Below are 21,751 nucleotides of genomic sequence, written 5' to 3'. Positions count from 1 at the left end.
TCAAGTATTCATCAATCGGTTCCATTGCTAAGATGTACAGTAGCGGGGACAGCAGGCAGCTCTGCCTGGTGCCTTTTTCCAGCTCCCAAGCTCCTGAAATGTGTGTGCCCATTTTGACTGTGGCCACTGGGTTGGTATATATCAATTTTACCCAGTTGATGTACTTTTTACCGAAGCCAAACCTGCCCAGGGTAGCGTAGAGCCAGTCCCATGGGACAGAGTCAAATGCTTTTATGGCATCAAGTGTGGCGATTGCACAGGGGGATTCCCAAGTTGCGGTACTATCTATAATATGGTGCAATCGCTGCAGATTCCATATCATACTTCTGCCTGGTACATACCCAGTCCCGTCGGGATGCACCAACCCGTGAAACACCTTCTTTAGCCTGTTCGCTAATAGTGCCGTCAATATCTTAATGTCCTGGTTAAGCATAGACAGGGGTCTGTATGAGCTACAATCCATCAGTGTCTTATTGGGCTTAAGGAGGGGTATGATCACGGATTCCCTTAGGCTAAGCGTGAGGACACCGGATTCCAATGCCTCACTGAACATATTCAATAGATGTTAAGCTAGCTCCGGTGCAAATTCCTTATAAAACTCCCTGGGAAGCCCGTCCGAACCTGGGGTTTTGCCTGTAGGTTTGTATCGTGCTTAGTAATTCCTCCACTGTGATGGGTGTATCCAACCCCTCACGCTGCTTGCCATTGAGTTTGGGAAGATCTATCTCGCCCAAAACCTCCTCTAGGTTTGTTTGTAGGGTGGCAGTCTCTTTATAGAGGGTCTGGTAGAAATCCATGAAGACAACATTTATTCCCTCTTGCATGTAACACCAGGTGCCCTGCTGTGTGTGTATTGAGAGGATGGGCTATCACTTTTCCTCTTTTTGTATAACCATGCCAGCAATCTTGCCGGCTTATCCCCCTCTATATGTTGTCTTTCAATGTATGTAGAGTAGTTGTACTTGCCTAACTGCTCCCAGTGTTCTAGGCATTTTTGCTTCAATTCCATCTCCTTGGCTGCTCTGTCGCTCAGACCCGTATGGGTATGTGTTAACATCTGCCATTCTCTCTCCGCTGAGGCTAAATCTATACAAATCGCTGCATGGAAGCCACCTGATTTGGCAATGGCTGCCCCCCTGATGACCACTTTTAAGGCCTCCCACAAGGTTCCGGTGCTGGGCACACTTCCAGTATTTTGTGCAAAGTAGTCGATGATACTGTCCCTAAGATAGTACCGGAAGGGGATCTCGTATAAGGATTCACTTCCAAGTATTGAGGTCGGTATCGGATGTCTACGGGACACTTATTGCCATGTCAGCAGGAGATGGTCATGGTCTGATAAGACTCTACCTTTGTATTCGGTTAGTGTGCATATGTGGGCCATTTCCTTGTCTATTTCTGGCTGGTGTGGACCGCATGTGGTGCGGAAAAGTGTGAATAGTGCCTGGAGTCAGGGTGCTGCATCCGCCATACATCTAACAACTCAAATGACGTCAAGAGTGTTCTCAGGGACCTAGCGGGAGGAGTTGTTTTCCAAGATTTAGTGTCTGACCTGTCGAGTAGTGGGTCCATGACAATTGAAATCTCTCCCCCACCCCCATATTATACTACTGCTGCCACGTTGTGATTGGGGGCATATGTGTTGATCAGGCAGATGTCTCTATTTTCTAAAAGCCATTGTACCAGCACCATTCTGCCCTCATTGTCAGTCTTAATTTGAGTCACCTTGAAGGGCACCCTGGGTGCTATCCAAATGAGTACCCCCCGGGCATACGCCGAGTACGGTGAGCCAAACACTTGCCCATTCCACCTCCCACCCAGCAGCCAGCGTCTGTTTATCCGTCGTTAAGTGGGTCTCCTAGAGCAGGGCGATATCAATCTTGCATCTGCACAGATATTAATAGACCCTATTCTCTTAACATACGCATTCAGGCCCCTAATGTTCCAGGTGAGTAAAGTGATGTCTGTGGCCATTGGTATGTATTCTGTATAGAACAACTCCTCATGCCAGGCCAGCCAGCCGAAACAGTACAGTTAAAGGTTAATACACCACCCCTTACGTTGATCCCACTGTGTCTTTTGGTTACTAGGTCAGTCAAAACATAACCACAGTTAACTTCCCCAACATCTACAACTTGTAACAGTCGCGCAGCATTGTTGTCCTTGCTCAGGCGTATTCGCCTTTCGCCTGTCCCTCCAGTACCAGGACCAGAGGCCAGTGTGCAGCGGGGGGAGGGCTTTCGGGAGGGCACAGAAACACAGTGCCCCAAAAAGGAACTTCTTGAGGGCGGGCTGGCGGCCATGATGGGCCTGATCCTCGCCCCATGGCGTTTGTTGAGTCCATAGATGAAATCCGTCTTAAAGAGCAGACAAGACAGAAGAAACCTTGTGACTCGTAGAGTCTGTTAGCCTAGTCGTTGGCCCGCTTATCCCGGGGTCCTCGACTGGCTATCTGTGGTTGATGTTGGGTCCATCGGACGTGGCAAGTGATGCAAACTATCTCTAGGCTTTTCTCCCTGGTTATTCTGGGGGTCTTGTCTGTTTCCTCGGGCTTCCGCCTCCTCTGCTGTCAGACCTATTCCCTGTTGATCCATCCACGCTTGTGCGTCTTGTGGCTTGTCAAAGAACAGAGCGTGGTTGTTTTGTTGAACTTTTAAGAGAGCCGGCTACAACATGTATTTTGATCCCAAGTCGTGCTTTTGTCGCTGTAAAGTTTGCTCTGCTCTTTTGTACTTGAAAGGTGTAATCGGTATAGACAGCCAAGTTTGTCGATGCCCTTCGTAGCATGCCTGTCTGTAGTATGACAGGATCTTCTCTCTATCTTTATAGTTTAAGACTTTCACAATTATTGGTCTGGGGGGCACCCGGGGGTAGACGTCTAGTAAAGACTCTGTGTGCCCTTTCAATCATAAAGCCTTGTGACAGGTTGCCTGGCCCCACTTCCTGTGGGGAACACGTTCTCTATGTATGCTGTAGGATCCGGGACTTCTTCACCCTCAGGCAGGCCAACAATGCAGACGTGGACTTCAGCGTGTGTCCCCTGGATCTGCTTAGCATTTTCTGTAGTTTTTTGTTCAAGACTTGTGGTCCTCTGAGCCAGTTTCCTCACGTCTTGGCGTAGAAGTCCAACGTCCACTTTAACTTTCTCTATTTGTGTGCCCTGGGAGACTTTCAGGTCAGCAATGGCCTGCAGGACTGGTTATGCATCCCTACCATGTCACCCTTTTCATCCTGGTGGGATGCCGTGCCCTTTATCGGCGTACGCTGCATATTTGTAGCATAATTGTCTAATGTTGTGTGGCTGTGCCTTGGCTTATTGGTCTTGGGAGGCATTTAGCACACGGTGGGCACTGTTCTTGACTATCAGGAAATGCCGTATCCTGTGCATTTTCTTGAAAATTGTTGAGCTGTCCGTGACAGTCTGAGTTGGTTAGGGGCCTGTGTGCCAGGGCATGCCCTATATTAGCACACTGAATGTAATAAGGCACCGCTCATTATCCTGATAAATCCATTGGGGGTGGGTGTGTGTGTGTGTGTGTGTGTGTGGGTGTGTGTGCCTCCCTGTCCGTGGGCACCAATTATTCCCCTATTTCTTGTGCCTCCCCAAGCCTCTATTTACGAATTGCATGGGAGTTAGAATGGTTCCTTTCTGGTCCCCGGCAGTTGCTTTCTCCCTCACCGCGCCCACACAAACGGTGCGCGCGGGAGGCTAATCTGCGTCACAGCGCAGGGATGCCCATACAGCGCTCTCACCTTTCGGAGTTTAAGGGGGCAGCCCTGCAATCAGTCCTGCGCTGTTGCTTCGCTTTAGCACTCCTCCGGCAGCAGTAACAGTGGACCGCTTCTCCCTCACGCAGCTCCGGTCCCCTCATCAGCCCAATGTGTGCATGGGCGCCATTTTGTTTTTCCACTCTCCGGCTTACGCTTACGGGGCAGCGTTCTGTCGATCCCTGCAGGCATCCGCTCTGAAAGTTCTCCAGCATCTTCCCACACTTGTTCCAGCAATGTCACAGCGAAGCCTGATAAAAACGGATGCAGCAATCAGTCTCTTCAAGCGTATTGTTGACGGATCAAGCAGGAGCTATCCCATGGGTCGGCTTACAGCATGGCCACAAGCCACGCCTACTCCTGCTGGGATTCATATTTGTGTTTATACATGCTGTTGATAGGAGCACTTACTGTGTGCTACTAAACAACATACCTCTAATAAAAAGAATATGTTTTGTAAACTAAAATAGCGTCATTATGGTGCTGGTCTAGTTAGTGGTGGTGCGTGTCTTTCCTCACACCAATATTTTTTATAGCAAGAACAGCATTGCAAGATAAATGATAGCTGCTACATTTCTCAGTGTCACCCATCTACTAGTTTTTGCAAAATGTGCAATGGGAAGTGATGTAACCATTTCTCAAAGCCCCCTTCTAATTGCCCTCTTCATCTTTTCTTTAATTTGTGCTTTCTTTGAGACACATCTTTCATATTATGTGACCCCTTTGATCAATGTCCTGTTTTTTTAATCAATTCCTGAGCGAGACGTACGTCACGTTTTATAATGTACAGTGTGAAGAATTGTCATCTGCCAAAGATTTTTGTTAATACATAAAATTATGTGAGTAAGTCTATCTCCAAAAGGGTAATCTGCCAACCAGATTCCCATTTTCATCAACTCCATGTCAAAAGCATAGTTTACCTGTGCCTTGCTGCATCAGTAGCCTGATACGCAGCACCTGCTCTGCTCATGGCGTATAACATATTCAAAGGTGACAAGATGCCCACTAAACAGCCGCAGAAAAAAGCCAAATTTCTACCGCAAAGGGGTGGCATTTAAGATATGCCCTCCATACCTAATCTACGATGATCATGAGTAACCTATGCTGGTGGCAAGGTAAACTCAAAATAAAGTTATGCCCGAGTTTAGGAATGGTGCATGGTACTACATATAATCATGGCTACCACCACCCAATTGATATCACACATGTGTCAACTCCTGTGAGTCAGCTCTGCTGTGGAAGGTGATGTGTATTCTGGCCAGCCGGGTCGAGACTGCCATGACAGGAACCTGGAGGACCGGGTCTCTTCTTTGATCTCTTTGTGAGGGCAAGTAACAGCCTCCACCAGAGGTAGCTGTCTGGGCCAAGGTATCAAAGGAGCCGCCCCATTCAAAAGGAGTAGCCTCACCCCAGGGTGCTGCATCTCTAAGGGTCTTTGTTCTTAGTGGGAAGGGAGCAGGATTAGAGTAGGCAGGAGGCCCTGGTCAATGGAAGGAGACTTACACCATTTTGTTTCTCTCCATCTCCACATCCTGCCCCCTCCACCTCCCTCTGGAGCAAAGCACTGGGTGTGACATCAGAAGGACAAAGTCCACTCCACTCAAGGATGGATTGGACCACTAAGTCAGGCTAGCTTTAGTCCAATCACCTGTGGACTTTTGCCTTTAAAAGAAGGGTCTCCTAACCCTTATGAAGATTCTCTCAGATCCTCTCAAAACACAAAGATTCACACGCAGAATAACTCACTGGACTTCCTTTGGGAAAGTTGTGCTTTCCAAAGCCCTCATGCTGAGGTGAAGAAAGAGCCACCCAAGGCTGAAATAAGGTCTGTCCACAACACACTCTCAGGACACATCAGGAGTGACCTTTGCTGTGGACAAGGACCCACCTCTCTGTGCCACAATCACCTGAAGCTGGGAGAGCAGACCCTGAATGGAACTATCCTGTCCTCGAGTCCCCTGAGTGGGCATCACAGCAGCTAGAGCACCATACCAGCTGAAGCCCTCTGTTCTACCGAACTAGTCACTCTGTGTTTATTTCACTGTGAATGCGAGGTAAGGCGCCTGTGCTGGCTTTTGCGCTCCTCCCCTAAGTCAAACTATTGCTTGCACTTCGAACCAGCTTGGCACTGCCTCGTGCCCTAGCTAAGCCCATTACGTGGTAGGTCCAAATCGACTGCTCGAGCCCGGCACCCAAATCACGGGGGAGTCGCACACCGAATCTGACCAGGGGTTACTACCATGGCTCAGCCCAGCAACCCTTTGAATGGCCTCCTCATAGACCTGCACATCAACGCCCCCATTAACCACTTCGACGACCGTTGCTCGCCAACTCAAACTACTGGAGCGTCACTCATCGACCCCTCCCAGCGGCTAAAGCCTGACTCGGCCTAGCTCAACTGGGAAGCAATTCTGGGACTGCTCTGACCTGCATCATTGAGAGCACGCCTTCTCCTGCACAGAGTGACCATATTTGCCCCTACTCGGTGCCCACCAAGAACTGAATCCAGGTACTGTTGACCCTGAAATTCCCCCTCGGTCCACTTGGGCCCTAGAGACTAGTTACAGCAATGCCACAAATTAAGATTTGTTGTAAACCTTCCAGCCATCAGCTAATTTTTTTTGCTTAGTCATGGACGGCTATGCCCAGATGTGTGTCCTGTGCCTGCTGGGCCTAAAGACACATACTCCTCACTGATGAGGCCCAACAAGGCCGAAACATGTATGGGGACGCTTGTGGCCTCATGCAGAAGGAATGTGACCAAGCATTTTTGGCTGGACTGCCCCTTTTGGAGTGGGACCTGTAAGGAACTCATGGTGGCAACAGTGAAGACAGACACAAGTGATCGCAGTTCAAGGGGGTTTATTAAACTGTGTGAATGGGTGAGAAAAACGTCTAATCTAAACCTAAAGCTAAAATGGTATCAAGCTACAAAAATAAAATAATAATAAGGCAGTCCTAGTGGTGTCTTGTCAAATAAAAAGGGCCTATACAAAAAGAAACTATTACCCATCCTTACCACTAAATCACAAAAGAGTGTGGGATAATGTTCACTAGAAAAAAATGAAGTGTTCACAAAATGATAGGTCAGGATGGTATGGCTCTGGTCTCCCTTCCCCATGTTTTAAGCATGGGACAAGGCGGGACTTCTGAGCACAGCACACTCCTGGGCCTCTCCAGCATGAGATTCACTACTCCATTCAACAATACCAGGACTTTCAGGGGCCTAGTCTCTTTTTCTACAAAGTGTCTTGCCTTAGAAGGCCTGCTGGACCAAAACAACAAACAAACAAAAGTTCCTTCAGTGATCTTGCACCTTGGGCGATTGTTCTTTGCCTTTTTGATCTTCTTCCGCCAGGCTCGGATCCTTCTTGCAACGTGGGCCTCCCTCTGTTGGATTCACTACGGCCTTTCATTCTTAATATCAACACAATGTTCTCGGGTGCATCATGCTTCACCCCGATTTGCAGGCATCCCTCAACCGGGTTCACATTTGCCAATTTCACAGTTCACTTTGTTTTATCACGATGCAGGATTTACTTCTCTTAGCTTTTCCCTTGGCATCCCTCCGTCGGGTTCACATTGCCACTTTAATACAATGTTCACTTCACTTTTCTAATGCAGCTCAAGATTTGCTCATCTCAAAGCGGGGTTCCCTTCCCCTAGCTTTCGTTCGGCATCCCTCCGTCGGGTTCACACTTGCCTTAGGTCACAACGTTCACAATTTTATCAGAAAGCGAGGGTGTTCCCTTCCCCTAGCTTTCTCTCAGTAACAGGTCAGAGACTTTCGATTGTACAAGAGATTTGACATGACCCTTGTAGGACCACTCTGACACCTCACGGCGCCCTCTACGAGTTGTAGTTTCAACACAAAACAAAGGGGCCAGTCAGAGTCCTTCGAAAGAGCACTCATGACCACTTTGCAGCTGGCCCTTCTCTGGGCATTCCCAAAAGTTCAAACACACACAAGTTCTTTGTTCACAAGTTCCTTGCGTTCATATAATGTTGCCAATTGCAACCTTGGGCTCAACACAGTTCGGTTTGCTATCAGCTTTCTCCGTCTCACTGGCTGTACTGAACCCACTGACTTGTCTTGATTCTGGAGTCAACAACTGTACCACGGTAGCCAGCATGCCTCCCCACCAGTGTTATTAACACAGGAGGTCCCTGTGCACCATTGACACCTGTCACAGCACACGTCAGCTGTACTCCCCGTTCTTATGATTCCTTTTGCTGAGGTTTCGCGAATCTGAGTTGAAAAGGGCAAGGGCAATTCCCTCTTCGTCCTTTCAGGTTTCTCTGCTTTTCTCCTCTGCTTGAACTGCCGGTCTGGAATAGATGTCTCCTTGTGCGTTGGGCCTTGCTCGTAGTGCACTCTCGTGCTCCACCTTGTATCCCTGTGGCAAAGGTAAAGGGCTGTCAGGTGTGCGTGGTTATTGTCAATTGCCTGACCCTGTTTGACCCTTGTTTTGGGACAAGTTAGGTGAACGGCTCTGGTGTTAGTCCGTTGTCTGTTACAGGGTGAGAAAGTGTTTGTGTTGGAAAGGGGGGAAGTTAGAGTATCTAAGTATCATATGGAGTAGGAAGGGGAAAGGGTGTTATACGGAATGGGGTTGTTGGTTAGCTCGTAAAGGTATGATTTGTAGGATTGGTGAAATGAATAGGGGGGGCGGTGGGAACGGTAGTGTTCTGTCAAGGCAGACTGGGAGTTCGGGAAAGAATAATCACGTGGAGAAGAATGACTGGGAGTATTTGGGTATGAAACAGGGAACCAGGGATTCTGGGAGATGTGGTTTTCAAGTGCAATAGGGTTTATAATGGATTTACCAGATGCGGGGGGGGTTGGATTCTGGCTGGGTGAAGGAGGTTTGTTGGGTGGAAGGGAGGTTGAGTTGGTACAGCCTATAAAAGCCTTAACGTCCTCGTCCCTTTCTCTGGTATAATACCGAGCCTCACCTGGGGCATTCCCTCGAGCATAACCCCAGGCTACCCTACCAAGGTGATCCTCCTTCGCTCGTCCACCCCCAGGGCTGGGATCTGAGAGCGCCTGCTCTTCCCTGGCCACCTGAATAAGGGATTCTCGAAGTCTAATTGGAAGAACACCCTCAGGTTTCTCACAGGCCAAGTCTGAATTGCATTTGGTCTTTTCCCTTTTGTAATGGCTTGGCAGGTGAATCGGCCCATTCCCGTCGACACAGAAAAGGGGACTTAGGAGTGGTGCTGGTGGGCGGAGTTAGGGGAGCTCATGCTCCTAGGGCCGTGCCCCTGCACGCCTCTAAATTTAAAGGGGAAGAAGGTTTTTTCTGGTGAAAAAGGTTCTGTCTCCCGTCCCTAGCGAGGGACAGCCATGCAGTATGGAGGAAAGGGGACAGGACGTAAGAGTACTGTGTATAGTACTCATAGCGGCTCCTTTCAGGATTCTCATACATCCACATTCTGGGACTTGGGAACGCTTTCTTGTGTAATAGAGTGCTACAATATTTGTGACAAGAACAGCAGCAACAGCATTGGAAGCATAACCTGCACTCTTCATCTATTCCAACCCTCAGATGCTAGTTGTATTGCTTGGGCTTCTCCATTAACATGGCACTCGGGTTCATTCAGTGTACACACAACATAGCACAGGAGCAGACTCATGGTTGCTGATCTGCACGTCATTGTAAGGCTGTAATTTATGGTTCAAACTAAGTAAAGTCAGCCAATAAATAACAGCGAGTACTTGGTACCTTCATTATCACCCTCACTTATTATGCATTTTAAGTAGCTCAGTTTTTGTTACTGGAAAGTAACATGTCTGTTCTGTTTTTATGGTTTCAGATTACACATACAACATGAATCATTGTCTGATCATGCAGTGTACATATATGTCACTAAGTGCAGATATGTAACCATGCCTCCCCTTTGGGGTATATGATTGTGCTGCCAGAAGATAACTATAGACTCATTGTGAGGAAGTGGTATGTAATCGTTGACGGGCATACCCATTAGAGATCAAGGTTGTGCTTTAAGTAACTCATGTCTTTTTATATAATGGCAACTGTGTTGATATTTTATTACTCTGAACAAGTTTTTTCTTACCCCAAAACGAATTTCCGAGTTGTCTCCGAACACACAGAATCTTTGTTGGTCCTGTAAAGAAGCCAACTGAGATTTCAAATATTCTATTTTTAATTGTAGATACGTTTTAGAATTTTGGAAGGAGGTTTGCCTAGCCTTGCAAAAAATCTTTAAATTCAAAGCACAACTCAATCTAAACAAACTAATTGTCGGACCATTTGGCAATTCCAATATTGCTGAAATTACTTCCCGTAAACTCTTGTGATTGGTATTCATCTCATTTCATCCAGCTGGATGTGTTTTGATAAATTATCATGAATGTCTTCCTGGAATCATATTTATGTGCATTGTATTAAAAAATGTTGTGCAAACTAATTAAGTGACATGAAAAAATATAATGAGAAATGTAATATATTTGTAAATGATCTAAATACTCCCAATGCTGCCATGCGTTAAAATAATTTGACTTTTATATTGCTTTTGTATACATACAGCATAAACAATGATTACTCTTACTACTGTAAGCTATTCCCTTTCTCTCCTTCCATGTGTTGCGTTATGTCAATTTTTTGTCTGTTTTTGTCATGTATTTTTACAGATTAATTATATGTTGATAAACACATTTGTTGGATCTGTTTGCCTGCACCAAAGATTTTCTATCTCCGACATTAATTTCATAATTCCGTTTAAAATGACTAAGTATTAATCAACTGTTTTTCCTTGATACACTTATTTCTTATTCATATGAATTCAGGTATTCATAAATGAACGGTTTTAACCCGATTGTTATCACTAGAAATGCTTTTTTTCTTTGTAACTCATTGATATGTTACTTGGTTAAATTATTGATGTTTTTAAGATACTAAATAACAATTATTTAACATTATACGGTGTAAGAAACCTGGCAGTGTTTCACCCGCTAGTCTCCGGAGATCTGTCATACAGGTGGCCAGGACACAGCCATCGATATTGGATCCAGTTCCTGGGGGTGGACCAGTGGGGGAGGATCCCCTGGATTAGGGATCTTCGGAAGTGGAAGTGGGACACAGACGGTTGCGACGCAGTACCCCCTTCCTTGTAACACCTTTTCCCCAACCTAACCTGTAGATACTTAGAAGCTCTACCCCCCCTTTTCTGACATGAACCCTTTCTTACACCGTAACAGACAACGGACTAGTACCAGAGCAATTCACCTGACATGTCCCAATATACGGGTCAGGCAGAGTCAGGCAATTAACAATAACCACACACACCCGACCACCCTGAACGTTCCCCACAGGGATAAAAGGTGGAGCACGAGAGCATACTATGAGCAAGGCTGAACGCACAAGGAAACAGATAGACCGAAAAAAGCAGTTCAAACGGAGGAGAAATGCAGCGAGACCAGGAAGGACAACGAAGCGGGAACTACCCTTGCCCTTTTCAACTCAGAACCGCGAAGCCCCCAGAAAAAGGAATTACAAGACCGGGAAGCTTAGCTGACGTTTGGCCAAACAGATGTCAATGGTGCACGGGGGCCTCCCGCATTGATAATACAGTCAGGGAGGCATGCTGGCTACTGTCCTTTATTTATTTATTTTACATTTTATTTTGGTTAACAAGATATACAAAAACCGGACACATCAGATTAAACTAAAATAAAGAACTATATACACCATCATCTGTACATTGAATAAAGTCCAACACTCACCCACCCCCCCCAAACACCCACCCACCCACAGGTTCACAAAAGTTCATCATAAATCTAGTATAATGAGAGAAATTTCCCCCATATATTCTCAAACAATGCAAGTTTAATTTCTGATCTATATAACAGTCGCTCCATCTCCGCCAAATTATGCATTTCTGTGATCCATGTCTCAATCTTTACGTATGCAGCAGTCTTCCAGCCAACTAAGATAGATTTTTCCCCATCTTCGCGCCTCTAAACACCCATTTTTTCTGGCATACAGTTAGATCACCCAAAATCTCATCGCTCCCAGCACCAGGGTTTGGAAATCCAAATCGATTCTTTCACCCAAAACTTTCTCACAGATCGTATCAAACTCCAGCCAGAATCCGCTCACTCTCCTACAATCCCATAGCATATGTTCTAGGGTGCCAGTTTCGTGCACACAAGCCCAGCAATCAGAATTCTCCATTAGACCGCTCTTCTCCATCCTTTTTACACCACAAAAAAACCATTTGGGCCAAAATATATCTTTACCCTCTAGTTTAATGCTCAGATTCATCCAGACTGATGTCCCAGGATCTTTTAGCGCATCCATTCTTAGAAATGCATTCAATTTCTTCCATGAACTCCGCAAAAACTCACAGTTAAGGGATCTTTTCACACCCTGTCCTAGAAACAGAGGTTAAAATCGCCCTAGGAGTGGACTGTTATAGCTGGTTCCAGCAAGCACCCACTCCAGCAGCAAGCCAAGCAGACTCAACACAATCGGTGAGTCGGAGGAAGCTGATAGGAAACTGAACTGTGTTTGAGCCCAAGGTTGCTAGTGGCAACATTAGATGAACACAAGAACTTCAAAACAAAGAACTTGTGTGTGTTTGAGGAGGGCCAGCTGCAGAGCGATCAGGCACCGTAGGCGCGCTCATTCGAAGGACTCTCGCTGTCCCTTTTGTGTTAAAACTGCAAGGCCCTAGGAGAGAGCGGCATGAGCTGTCAGAGTGGTCACGTCAAATCCCCTGAACACTCGAAAGTCTTCGACCCATTGCCAAGGGAAAAACTAAGACAAGTAAATCCTGTATCGTGATAAAGCAAAGTGAAATGTGAGATCAGCAGATGTGAACCCGACAGAGGGATGCCTGTGAGTTGGGGTGAAGCATAATACACACGTGAACATTGTACGACAAGAGTGACCCCGGCCGAGAGTTGTCATCAGTAGGAAGTTGTTTGAAAAGACATTAAAGCTCTTGAATTTTGCAAGCTGCATTTGAAAGGCCACAGTGAACCCGATGGAGGGAGACTCAAGTTGCAAGGAGGATCCAAGCCCGGCGGAGGGAGATCCAAGGGGCCAAGAGCAATCGCCCAAGGTGAAAGATTACCAAAGGAACTTTTGTTTGTTTGTTGTTTTGATCCATCAGGCCTTCTGAGGCAAGAGACTTTGTAGAAAAGAGACTTGGCCCTTGAAGGTTCTGGTATCATTGAACTGGAATTGTGAACCTCGTGCTGTACAGGCTGAGGAGTGTGCTGTGCTCAGAAGTCCTGCCCTGTCCCGTGCTAAAAACGCAGGGAAGGGAGACCCAGCCATACCATCCTGACTTATCATTTTGTAAACACTTCTTTCATTTCTGAACATTATCCGACACTCTTTTTGTAATTTAGTGGTAAGGATTGGCAATAGCTTTTTTAGTATAGGCCCTTTTTATTTGACAAGTCACCACTAGGACTGCCTTAATATTATTTGATGGTCGTAGGTCGTAGTTCGTAAATCTTAGATTTAGTTTTAGATTAGATGTTTATCTGATCCATTATAAAGTTCAATAAACACACTTGAACTGTGATCACTTGTGTCTGTTTACTGTTGCCACCATGAGTTCCTTACAACGGGATCTTGAGGTATTATTGTGTTTCGGATGATGGAAGCCCAGGGGTTGCGGGTTCAGAAGCCACTTTTTCTCATGTCAGGAGCTGGTTGCGGTTCTCGCCAGACAGTTCCAGGCAACATTTTGAAGAAGACCCTCATATGAAGAATAGGTGCGGTCCTAGGCGATGCAGACCCTTCATGACACCTCACAGAACTGTAGAAGGATGGATCAAGAGGAGGTCACCAAGGTCAGGTGGCGACAGACTATCTTCTGGTGGTGAACACAGAGGCAGTCCCAGTTCATTTCCTTTTGTCGTGAGAAGGCTGAAATTGCGATGAGAGGCAACTTATGACAATTAGTTAAAGATCCTATGAGTGCCAATGCTCTGTTCGAAACAGTGACTGCTGCAGCACAGTAGCTGAAAAGGGAGCTGGACAATCCACTGGGTAGTCCAGGGAGACATTCGAAGGCTTGGATTAGTGAGCAGGGGCCGAGATTGGTTGTTCCCACCTCTCCAAGGCTTAAAGCACTGAGCGTCTTCTGAGATCAGGCAGAAGCAGGGTTTCACCAGGTCAATCTATGCAGTCGATGGTGGTCAGCTGCAGGGGTGGTCCTCGGGTCGTCAGTGGGCTACTCTTCTTCGCAGAAGTCTTGGTTCCAACGATAATCTGTCGAATAGCTGCAGGAGCACTCATTTTATCCAAGATTCAGGCTGGGAAGTAGCCCAAGCCCACCAATGGTGAAAATCTGCACCATTCAAACAGCCCAGGGCTGTCCAACCCTGGACAACCACTGGTCATCACATCCGTCCAGCAACAGACTTTCAGGGGTCAGAGGATGCGGACTGGTTCCAGACAGTCCCAGCCCCCTCCTCTCGCCCCCACACACACACACACACAAAGCCCACTTGCCCATGAAAGCATCATCTTTCACTGGGGAAGGGGTCACTATATATGGCATTACCTGACATGAGAAGGCAGGAAGAAGACCAAAGAACAAGCGAAAATCTCATGGCACTGCCCTTTAGGGTTCTAACCACCTTTAGTAGCCATTTGTGTTGAATGCAAAAGTGCACGAGAATAATAACACAAAAGAAGTAAAAATCACACAGCTGCTACCAGCTTGTCTTAGGCATTTCGTTAAAGTATCCAAAAAGCCATCTGGTGAAAAGTTATAAGGATGCAAATTATCCTAACTGCACTTCCCTGTAGGATGATGTGAGCAAATTTTAAAAATGCAAGAATTTTAAAAGAGAGAGAAAGTCTCTTAGTACGGACAGTCTTAGGGACTAGTCAATTTCCACATACGGATGAGCAAAATAGGCAAGTGAAGTAAAGCAGAAGGATCCCCAGCTATTTCTGCAGCTTCTGGCTATCCAGATGTTTTCTTTTTACTAAAGCATCAATCATCCCTAGACAGCACAGTGAATGATCAGGATCATGGGAGGTGTGGTGCAAAATATCTTGACTGTTTGCAGACCCCTGAACTAATGGTAGTTCACAGAGTTTCTGAATAGAACACAGGGCCACACACATTGTTGGTATTCATAATAGAATGAAAATTTCCCAGTTTTGGACAAAGGCAGTCTTAGAAAGTCTTTAAATGTGAATGGGAACTCCTTGTGATGATCCAGGTTACAGTCATTTGCATAGCTGACATTTACATTGATCTTAGTTTCAAAAGTTACACCAATGTCTGAAAAGTAAATGATCTAGGGCACATTTTCACGATGTAAGTGTGTAGCAATTGCCCTATTGCAAATAAATGGTGAAATCAGAGAACACATTTGTTTGATCACACACCTTATGGAATGTATGTCATTTTGGGAGGAGGATGTCAAATATGATTGTAGAGACTAGATACTCAAACACATAATGGCACTCTGACACACTGGCACTCTGCACCAAGGAGAGAGCAGCAATACCGAACAGTTATGCATGCAGATGTTATTTTTCATAAGTGAATATTTTCTGCAAATGTTTTTCTTACCAGAGCTGCCATTGTATTTGTAATAATTAGGTGACCAATTTGTATTGTTCGGTGGAGCTTCCCTTGCCACATCCAAGTCTATCCGCCCTCTTGCATTTCGAAGACTTGACACAGCTTTTGCATGGGAAACACCAATCATTCCTTCCCCGTTCACCTGAAAAACAAAGTATGCACTCAATGGCTATTTCCGCAAATTATAATGAGATTATACACACAGTAAAGTGCTCCTCCATACATTTATAATCTTCCCATAGTTTTACTTATTGAAATTACACAAAAGATATAGACGGGATATACAACTTTTTAATTTATGTTAAGTTCTTCTGTGGAAATGGGCATCTCTAGGTAGAGGCTTCCAATCATAAGAGGTAAAGACTTCCAAAAAATCGAGAGCAATAAAATTGTCCATTTAAAAATGTCCTAAAGAACTGAAGGAAATGTATTGTAACTCTCTTTCCTGTGTTTTCAGAAGCAATTGCATCGACTTGTCTTCAGAGGAGGCTGGCAAATTTTGTCATTGCAGGTGAGTGAATATTTCCTGTCTGTGAGTGACCTAAAGTACAGGTGGCACCCAATCCAACAAGGAAGGGGCTAAGGGAAGAGGTTCTCTCTTCAAATAAAATGTTTCAAATAATGGGTTGAAGTGGTACATTTTAGAATACACTATCGCCAAAAAATCCAATAGAAATCAGTTCACCAAGAGTACACAGCAGCATTTTACAATGCATTTCCAGGATGCCTTTTCCTACGGTATATGCCAATATAAGGAGACCTTTTCATGCTGCTCGAGCCCACAATATATGCCAGTTTAAGAAGACATTTCCATGCCAGCAGTGGTAATATATGCCAGTATTGCCATGCAAAAACACACTTATGTTGGCTTTGCCCATAATAGACTAATACCAACGGAAGAATGCATACCCTATTTCAGTATTTGGTTCCACCCTAGGTCACACTCAGTCATGTTGGCTTTGCCACTAACGCATCAATGCCTCTGTAAGACATGCCCATGCAGGATATCAAAATGTACTGCTGTGGTGTTGTACACACACACACGTACACACGTACACACACACACACACACACACCCTCCCTCCCTCTAATCCCCCCCCCCAGTGGAATCTCATGAAATTTATGATTAGAGGGCTGCAAATATTTCTCCTGAATGAACTTGAGTAACCAAACGCAGCAAGGGAGCTCTATACAATTAAGGTGTATACAATGGTGATCTTCCAGATGGCATGTTTTCAAATAAAGGGTTAAAATTGTACTTTTTCAGCACATTTTCTTTTTCATAAATGATATGTTATTTTACCTAATTTCTGACAATCAGTTTTAGATCTTAATACTAAAATAATCCAGTAAATGCCAGGTAATCTTAAGTACACAGGAGCATTTTCCAACACATTTGATACTGCCTTTGACCAAAATATATGCCTTTATTCTGCCATCGAAGACAGTTTCATGCTTTCTTTGGCAATATATGTTATTATTAACATGTAATAACACACTCTTGTTGGCCTTGCCCATAGTGCCAGTATTCCCAAAACACGCCAGCTTTGTCCATTATGCCAGTGCAAGAGCGAATGCCCAAGCTGGCCTCACCAATATGTTCAATATCACCATTGGCATAATCCATGAATACTAGTTCACGAAAACATGAGGAAGCTTGTTATGCCAATAAATGCCAGTATTCCCACCTAATCGCACACTCAGTCATATTGGCTTTGCCCATAATGCATTAAAATACCTATGCTGCATCTCAGGTTTCAATCTTGGTGCCTCGTCCCTCCTGTCCCTGCACCTAAAGACATTGTTTACATTGGATTTCAATTTTACTGCCAGTGCATTGTTCTATCCTACCTGCATGCACACGCATTACACAAAAACTGCAATCGCATGCTCATACATAAACACTGCACTCATGTCCGTGCAGACACAATCACGCGTGGACACTTGCAGACAACCCCTTCACATGCATGCATTTCTGCATACATACTCAGATACAAACACAGTTCTTGCATTTAACTCGCTCACACCACATGAGCTCCCCCACAGCTGCCACATGCTGACCCAGCCCACTACTACGCCAGCAGGCTATGTTGCCTATCAATTGCGGCCACATCCTTTTTCTAGACAAGCTGAGAAGCAATTGGCCCATACCTGTGATGCCACGCTAGTCTCTCAACCTCTATGTAATCTATGTGGAACCTCTTGGACTCCAAACAAAAAACAAAGAAAATCTTTGTGCTGCAGGACATACTCCTGTGCAGCGTCACACCTACCATTATGTTCAGCCAAGCAGATGCCCCACGATTGCAGGATTGTGACTGGCCTGACTGCAGCAGGACTGCATGCTAGGTGAAAAACGTAGGTTTTAAAAGTGAATTAAAATTTTATGTTTTTTCATCTTGCACAAAAACAAGAAGTGTGGCACTCTTTTACCCATTTTGAGACAGGCAGGGCAGGGTATCAAGAGATGACACAGACAAATAGATTTATTTGGAAAACCTTAATTTTTGGTGGTCAGGATGGAAAAATACCTAGCTTGCCCTAACTCTAGGGTGGGAATGCTCCCTAATGAAAAAAAAGAAACTAAGGGAAGTCCAAGTCTGTTAGTCAAAAGTAAATAACTGCCTGTGTCGAAACCTATGCTTGCCCTCACTTCTACAAAGTAATAGGGTGTGTGGGATTTGGCCAATTTAACAGTGTTCAAAGCAAAGTCAATGTGAAAATGGAGCTCTTCCACAGCTCCTACCCCAAGTTCAAGACACTCGGGGTAAGAAAGTTCGACAAATTCTTAGGATTCCCTTGGCAAAATTCACAGTACCTTTCCTTATCTGGATTCACTTCTTCACGGGGTCTCTCAGGCTCCCCTTGTCTTGAGCTTGGAGCCTCACGAATATCTTTCAAAGTGTCAATGTTCAAGGTTACTTTGTTTTCAAACACAAAAGTATAATTCGCAACAGTTCCTTCAGAAAATATCACTCTTCACTTGTTGTTTGCGGGATTCCCTTCCCCATGCAAAACTAAGTCCTTCTGACCTTCAACTTCAGTATCTCAAACAAGTCCTTCTTAACTTTGTTTTCAAACACAAAATTATACAACAGTTTCTTCAGAAAATATCACTTAAATTATTGTTTGCGCGTCTCCCTTCCCCATGCAAAACCAAGTCCTCCTCCTACTTAGGCCTCACCCGGTCGTGGCACGGTTTGCAGACCGCACCGTCCACCCATCACAGTTCGCGCAACCAAGTGCCTAACTTTACTCATGGTTTATTAGCGTACAACCTCTTTGGCCCTCCTGGATCAGCCTCCTGCCTGGGGGCCACCCGAATGCTTCTCAATATTCTTGGTTCACTCACAATGTATCTTTTAGTATCGGTGTTTCAGTTTCAAATTACTTCAATTTTCATGTAGCCTTCTTTTGCTCTTACTTCAATTTTCATGTAGCCTTCTTTTTTCCACTTCCACTTTGCTCTTTACTCCAATTTTCTTTCAGCTCCCCGTCCGATGAGGAGCTTCGGTAATGATTTCTATTTTGCTACGTTTTCAGCCACGCACAGCTCCCTGCCGTCACAGTGCTTCCCTTTTCTTTTACAGAAACTTGCGAATGCTTATATTCTTATACATGACCACTCTGTGATACTGTTTCCTTCCAGAACACTTTTACCATTGTCCTCTTGTTGGCGGTATCCTTTTCGCATTACTCATTTGTTAAATTGGCTGCAGGAGACTTTCAATAACGAGTGCTTTTGCTCGCAGTTACTATCATACAATGTATACTGTCCTTTCTTTCCAGGCAAAGGAACAGCCTCAGCCTCCTTCAGCTTTCCTTCCTTGACGTCATTGCGTCCGAGGTCAGGGTCTCCCCACCTAACCTTAGGCGCCCTCATGGGCTCTTCTTCTTACCCAGGCAAACAAGCATGGACTGGGCAGCATGCACCACAGGATAAGCATGCCCCCTCGGCTTCCTCCTGCAGACACCTCTGGCTCCCTGGAGACACGACTCCCTTGCCACACTTCCCTCGGCTTCACCTAACAGGCCCTCAGTATTTCGACATCCCGGGTTCCTGGTCCTGCTGTGATCCGAGCTCCAAAACGCGCTCCAACTTGCTCCTTTTGCCAAATATGTGTGTTCCTTTTCTATCCATCTAAATAGTTAGAAATGGTGCATAGAGAAATGCTGTCCGACTCCAATTCGACCTTAATCAGATTGCGCTCAACTACGCTGTCTTTACTAGAAGAAATTGGCAGCTCTATAGAGAAATTATTGTCTGACCCAGTACGGGTAAAAAGAAAACTTCAAGACAGCGACTGGATTCTAACACTGGAGTCGGCTAACAGTTAACAATCAGTAGCGCGCCTACCCTCAGAAGTTCGAAGAACCAATACAGTCTGCGAATATCTGAAACAGTTTCCTGATAAAAGGGTCAGGGATTATTTTCTGAGAGCACGTTTGAACTTGCACCCTACTAATGAGATTCAAGCAATTCGGGGCCAATCCTCAGAAAAACATTGCCGGTACTGTAACGGCAAGTCTAAAATAGAATCACTGTTTCATTTGATGGCACTTTGTCCAGCTTTGAGAGAGCTTCGTTCAAAACACTTTAGAGCTCTTATCTCACATTTTGCACTAGCTGAGGTCAGCGGTTGGGGGTCGTGTTTGATGGCTGGATAAAAAATCAAAATGTAATTGCGGTGGTCAAGTTCTTGAGAGGTTTTCCTAGAGGCTGAAAACTCTAAAAAACTTTTAAACTGTAAATTGGAAATCACCTTTATGTACGAACGTTGATGAGAACAAAGACTTTTTCTTTTTTGCTAAAAATAATTGTTGATTCAATTTTAATGCAAATGAATAAATAAATATTTAACAGGCTGCAGGTTGGCATAGTTAAAGCCAATTTCCTGACTCTGCCTGGCCTCATGAATCCATTGGGGAAGTTGGTGTGCCTTGATCTGCATCTTCTTAATCCCAGTACAGTAGTGGTGTTTCTCATGAGAAATCTGTACTCCTCTTGATTTCTTCGTCTTCGTTCAGAATTTTAATAGTGTTTAGGGAAAGGGGGAGCGTGTGCTTGAATATACCCTATAAAGGCTGAGGAGTGGTTGGAAAGGTCACTATCAAGAAGGGGGGGATACCATGTCTCCCCTTCGGGTATTCCCTCCACAATCCCCAAGGACCCTCTACCCAGGTGATCCTCCCTCACTTGTCCGCCCACAGCGTTGGGATTGAAACGCGATGGCCTGCCCCGGCCACCTGCGTAGAAGATCCCCGGGGAGTAGGTTGGGAAAGGCCCTTAGGTTTTTCATACCATGCACACAAGCCACCACTGATTTACACACTTTGCTCACACCATCACAAATCTAGATTAACGCTGCATGCACACACAATCAAAGGCAACCCCTCGCAAGCATGTACACACACATATAAATATATACTCCAGGTAAAAGATGTACGTTTTAAATTTGTGTTTGAATATACATAATTCAGCCAGGGCAAAAACAGGAGGGGTGATAGAGGGGCACCCCTGCATCCTAACACAAAATGACACTGCTCGTCTCCAGCTTCAAACATCTTTTAATCCAGTTAAATATGGTTTTATGCCCATGTCATTTCAGGGAACTTTACATACAGTAGATCACATGGAGAATAATACAGTAGGCATTGCCTCCTGAGTTTAAATCATCCATATGGTTCCTTTCACTTCTCACAACTAATTAGTTTGATCAGCTGTCTTCATTGGCCTGTGTTCTGGTGTGAACAATATCATTCAGGTCTCTCCAGTATCGAATGTTCGGGCACTTCCTTTTATTTCCAATACTGTAAATACATAACGTGTCAAAGACAACTCAATGTACAAGTCAACCCATTTGGGTGTGTTGCTTCTTGTCCGTTCTCCATTGTAACATGTACCCAATGTGGTTTTCTCTTGATGAATAATGAGACATGATGACCCTGTGAATACCATAGTGCAAGAGCCAATCGACCACTAATAACACCAATTATTAATTATAATAGTTCTTTTTATAATGCGCTTAATAGCGGAGACTGCTTTTTAAGCGTGAGACCAGGATTCAAACCTCTGTTGCTATGTGTTGTCATACTTCCAAGAAAAATGCGTTGCCCCGGAGCTATACTCCTGGACCCAATGATAGCCGACTGTTCCCTTTGTACTTGTGCTCTGTGAAGACACTAGAACATATAGATATATATAGTGTCGCCCTATAGTCAAGTTGAAACCCATCATCCATAGGAAATGCGAAAATTCTATGTCTCATAACCTTTGAGCTGTAAGACAGATCAGCACGTCATTTTACATACAAAAGTTGGGGCCCAGGCCTCCAGAACTGGAAGTTTTTGTGCAAATCCATGTAACGGTTTGAAAGATATAAATGGTCAAAAAAGG

General features: G+C 45.0%; 1 protein-coding gene across 6 annotated transcripts in view; it reads right to left on the bottom strand.

Moving 5' to 3' along the window:
• Positions 1 to 21,751, bottom strand: part of PTPN13 (protein tyrosine phosphatase non-receptor type 13) — a 1,388,150-nt gene that overhangs the window by 227,471 nt on the left and 1,138,928 nt on the right. For all 6 annotated transcript variants that reach the window (XM_069630435.1, XM_069630437.1, XM_069630436.1 and 3 more), the window contains one exon: positions 15,343 to 15,496. In XM_069630435.1, coding sequence (XP_069486536.1) covers positions 15,343 to 15,496 — 154 coding nt within the window. The remainder of the gene's footprint in view (positions 1 to 15,342; positions 15,497 to 21,751) is intronic.

The sequence above is a fragment of the Ambystoma mexicanum genome, chromosome 6q, assembly GCF_040938575.1.
Source record: "Ambystoma mexicanum isolate Mex_15411 chromosome 6q, UKY_AmexF1_1, whole genome shotgun sequence".
NCBI classification, from domain to species: Eukaryota; Metazoa; Chordata; class Amphibia; order Caudata; family Ambystomatidae; genus Ambystoma; species Ambystoma mexicanum.
The sequence above is the reverse complement of the archived record's forward strand: the minus strand, read 5'-3'. Positions and strand labels throughout refer to the sequence as shown.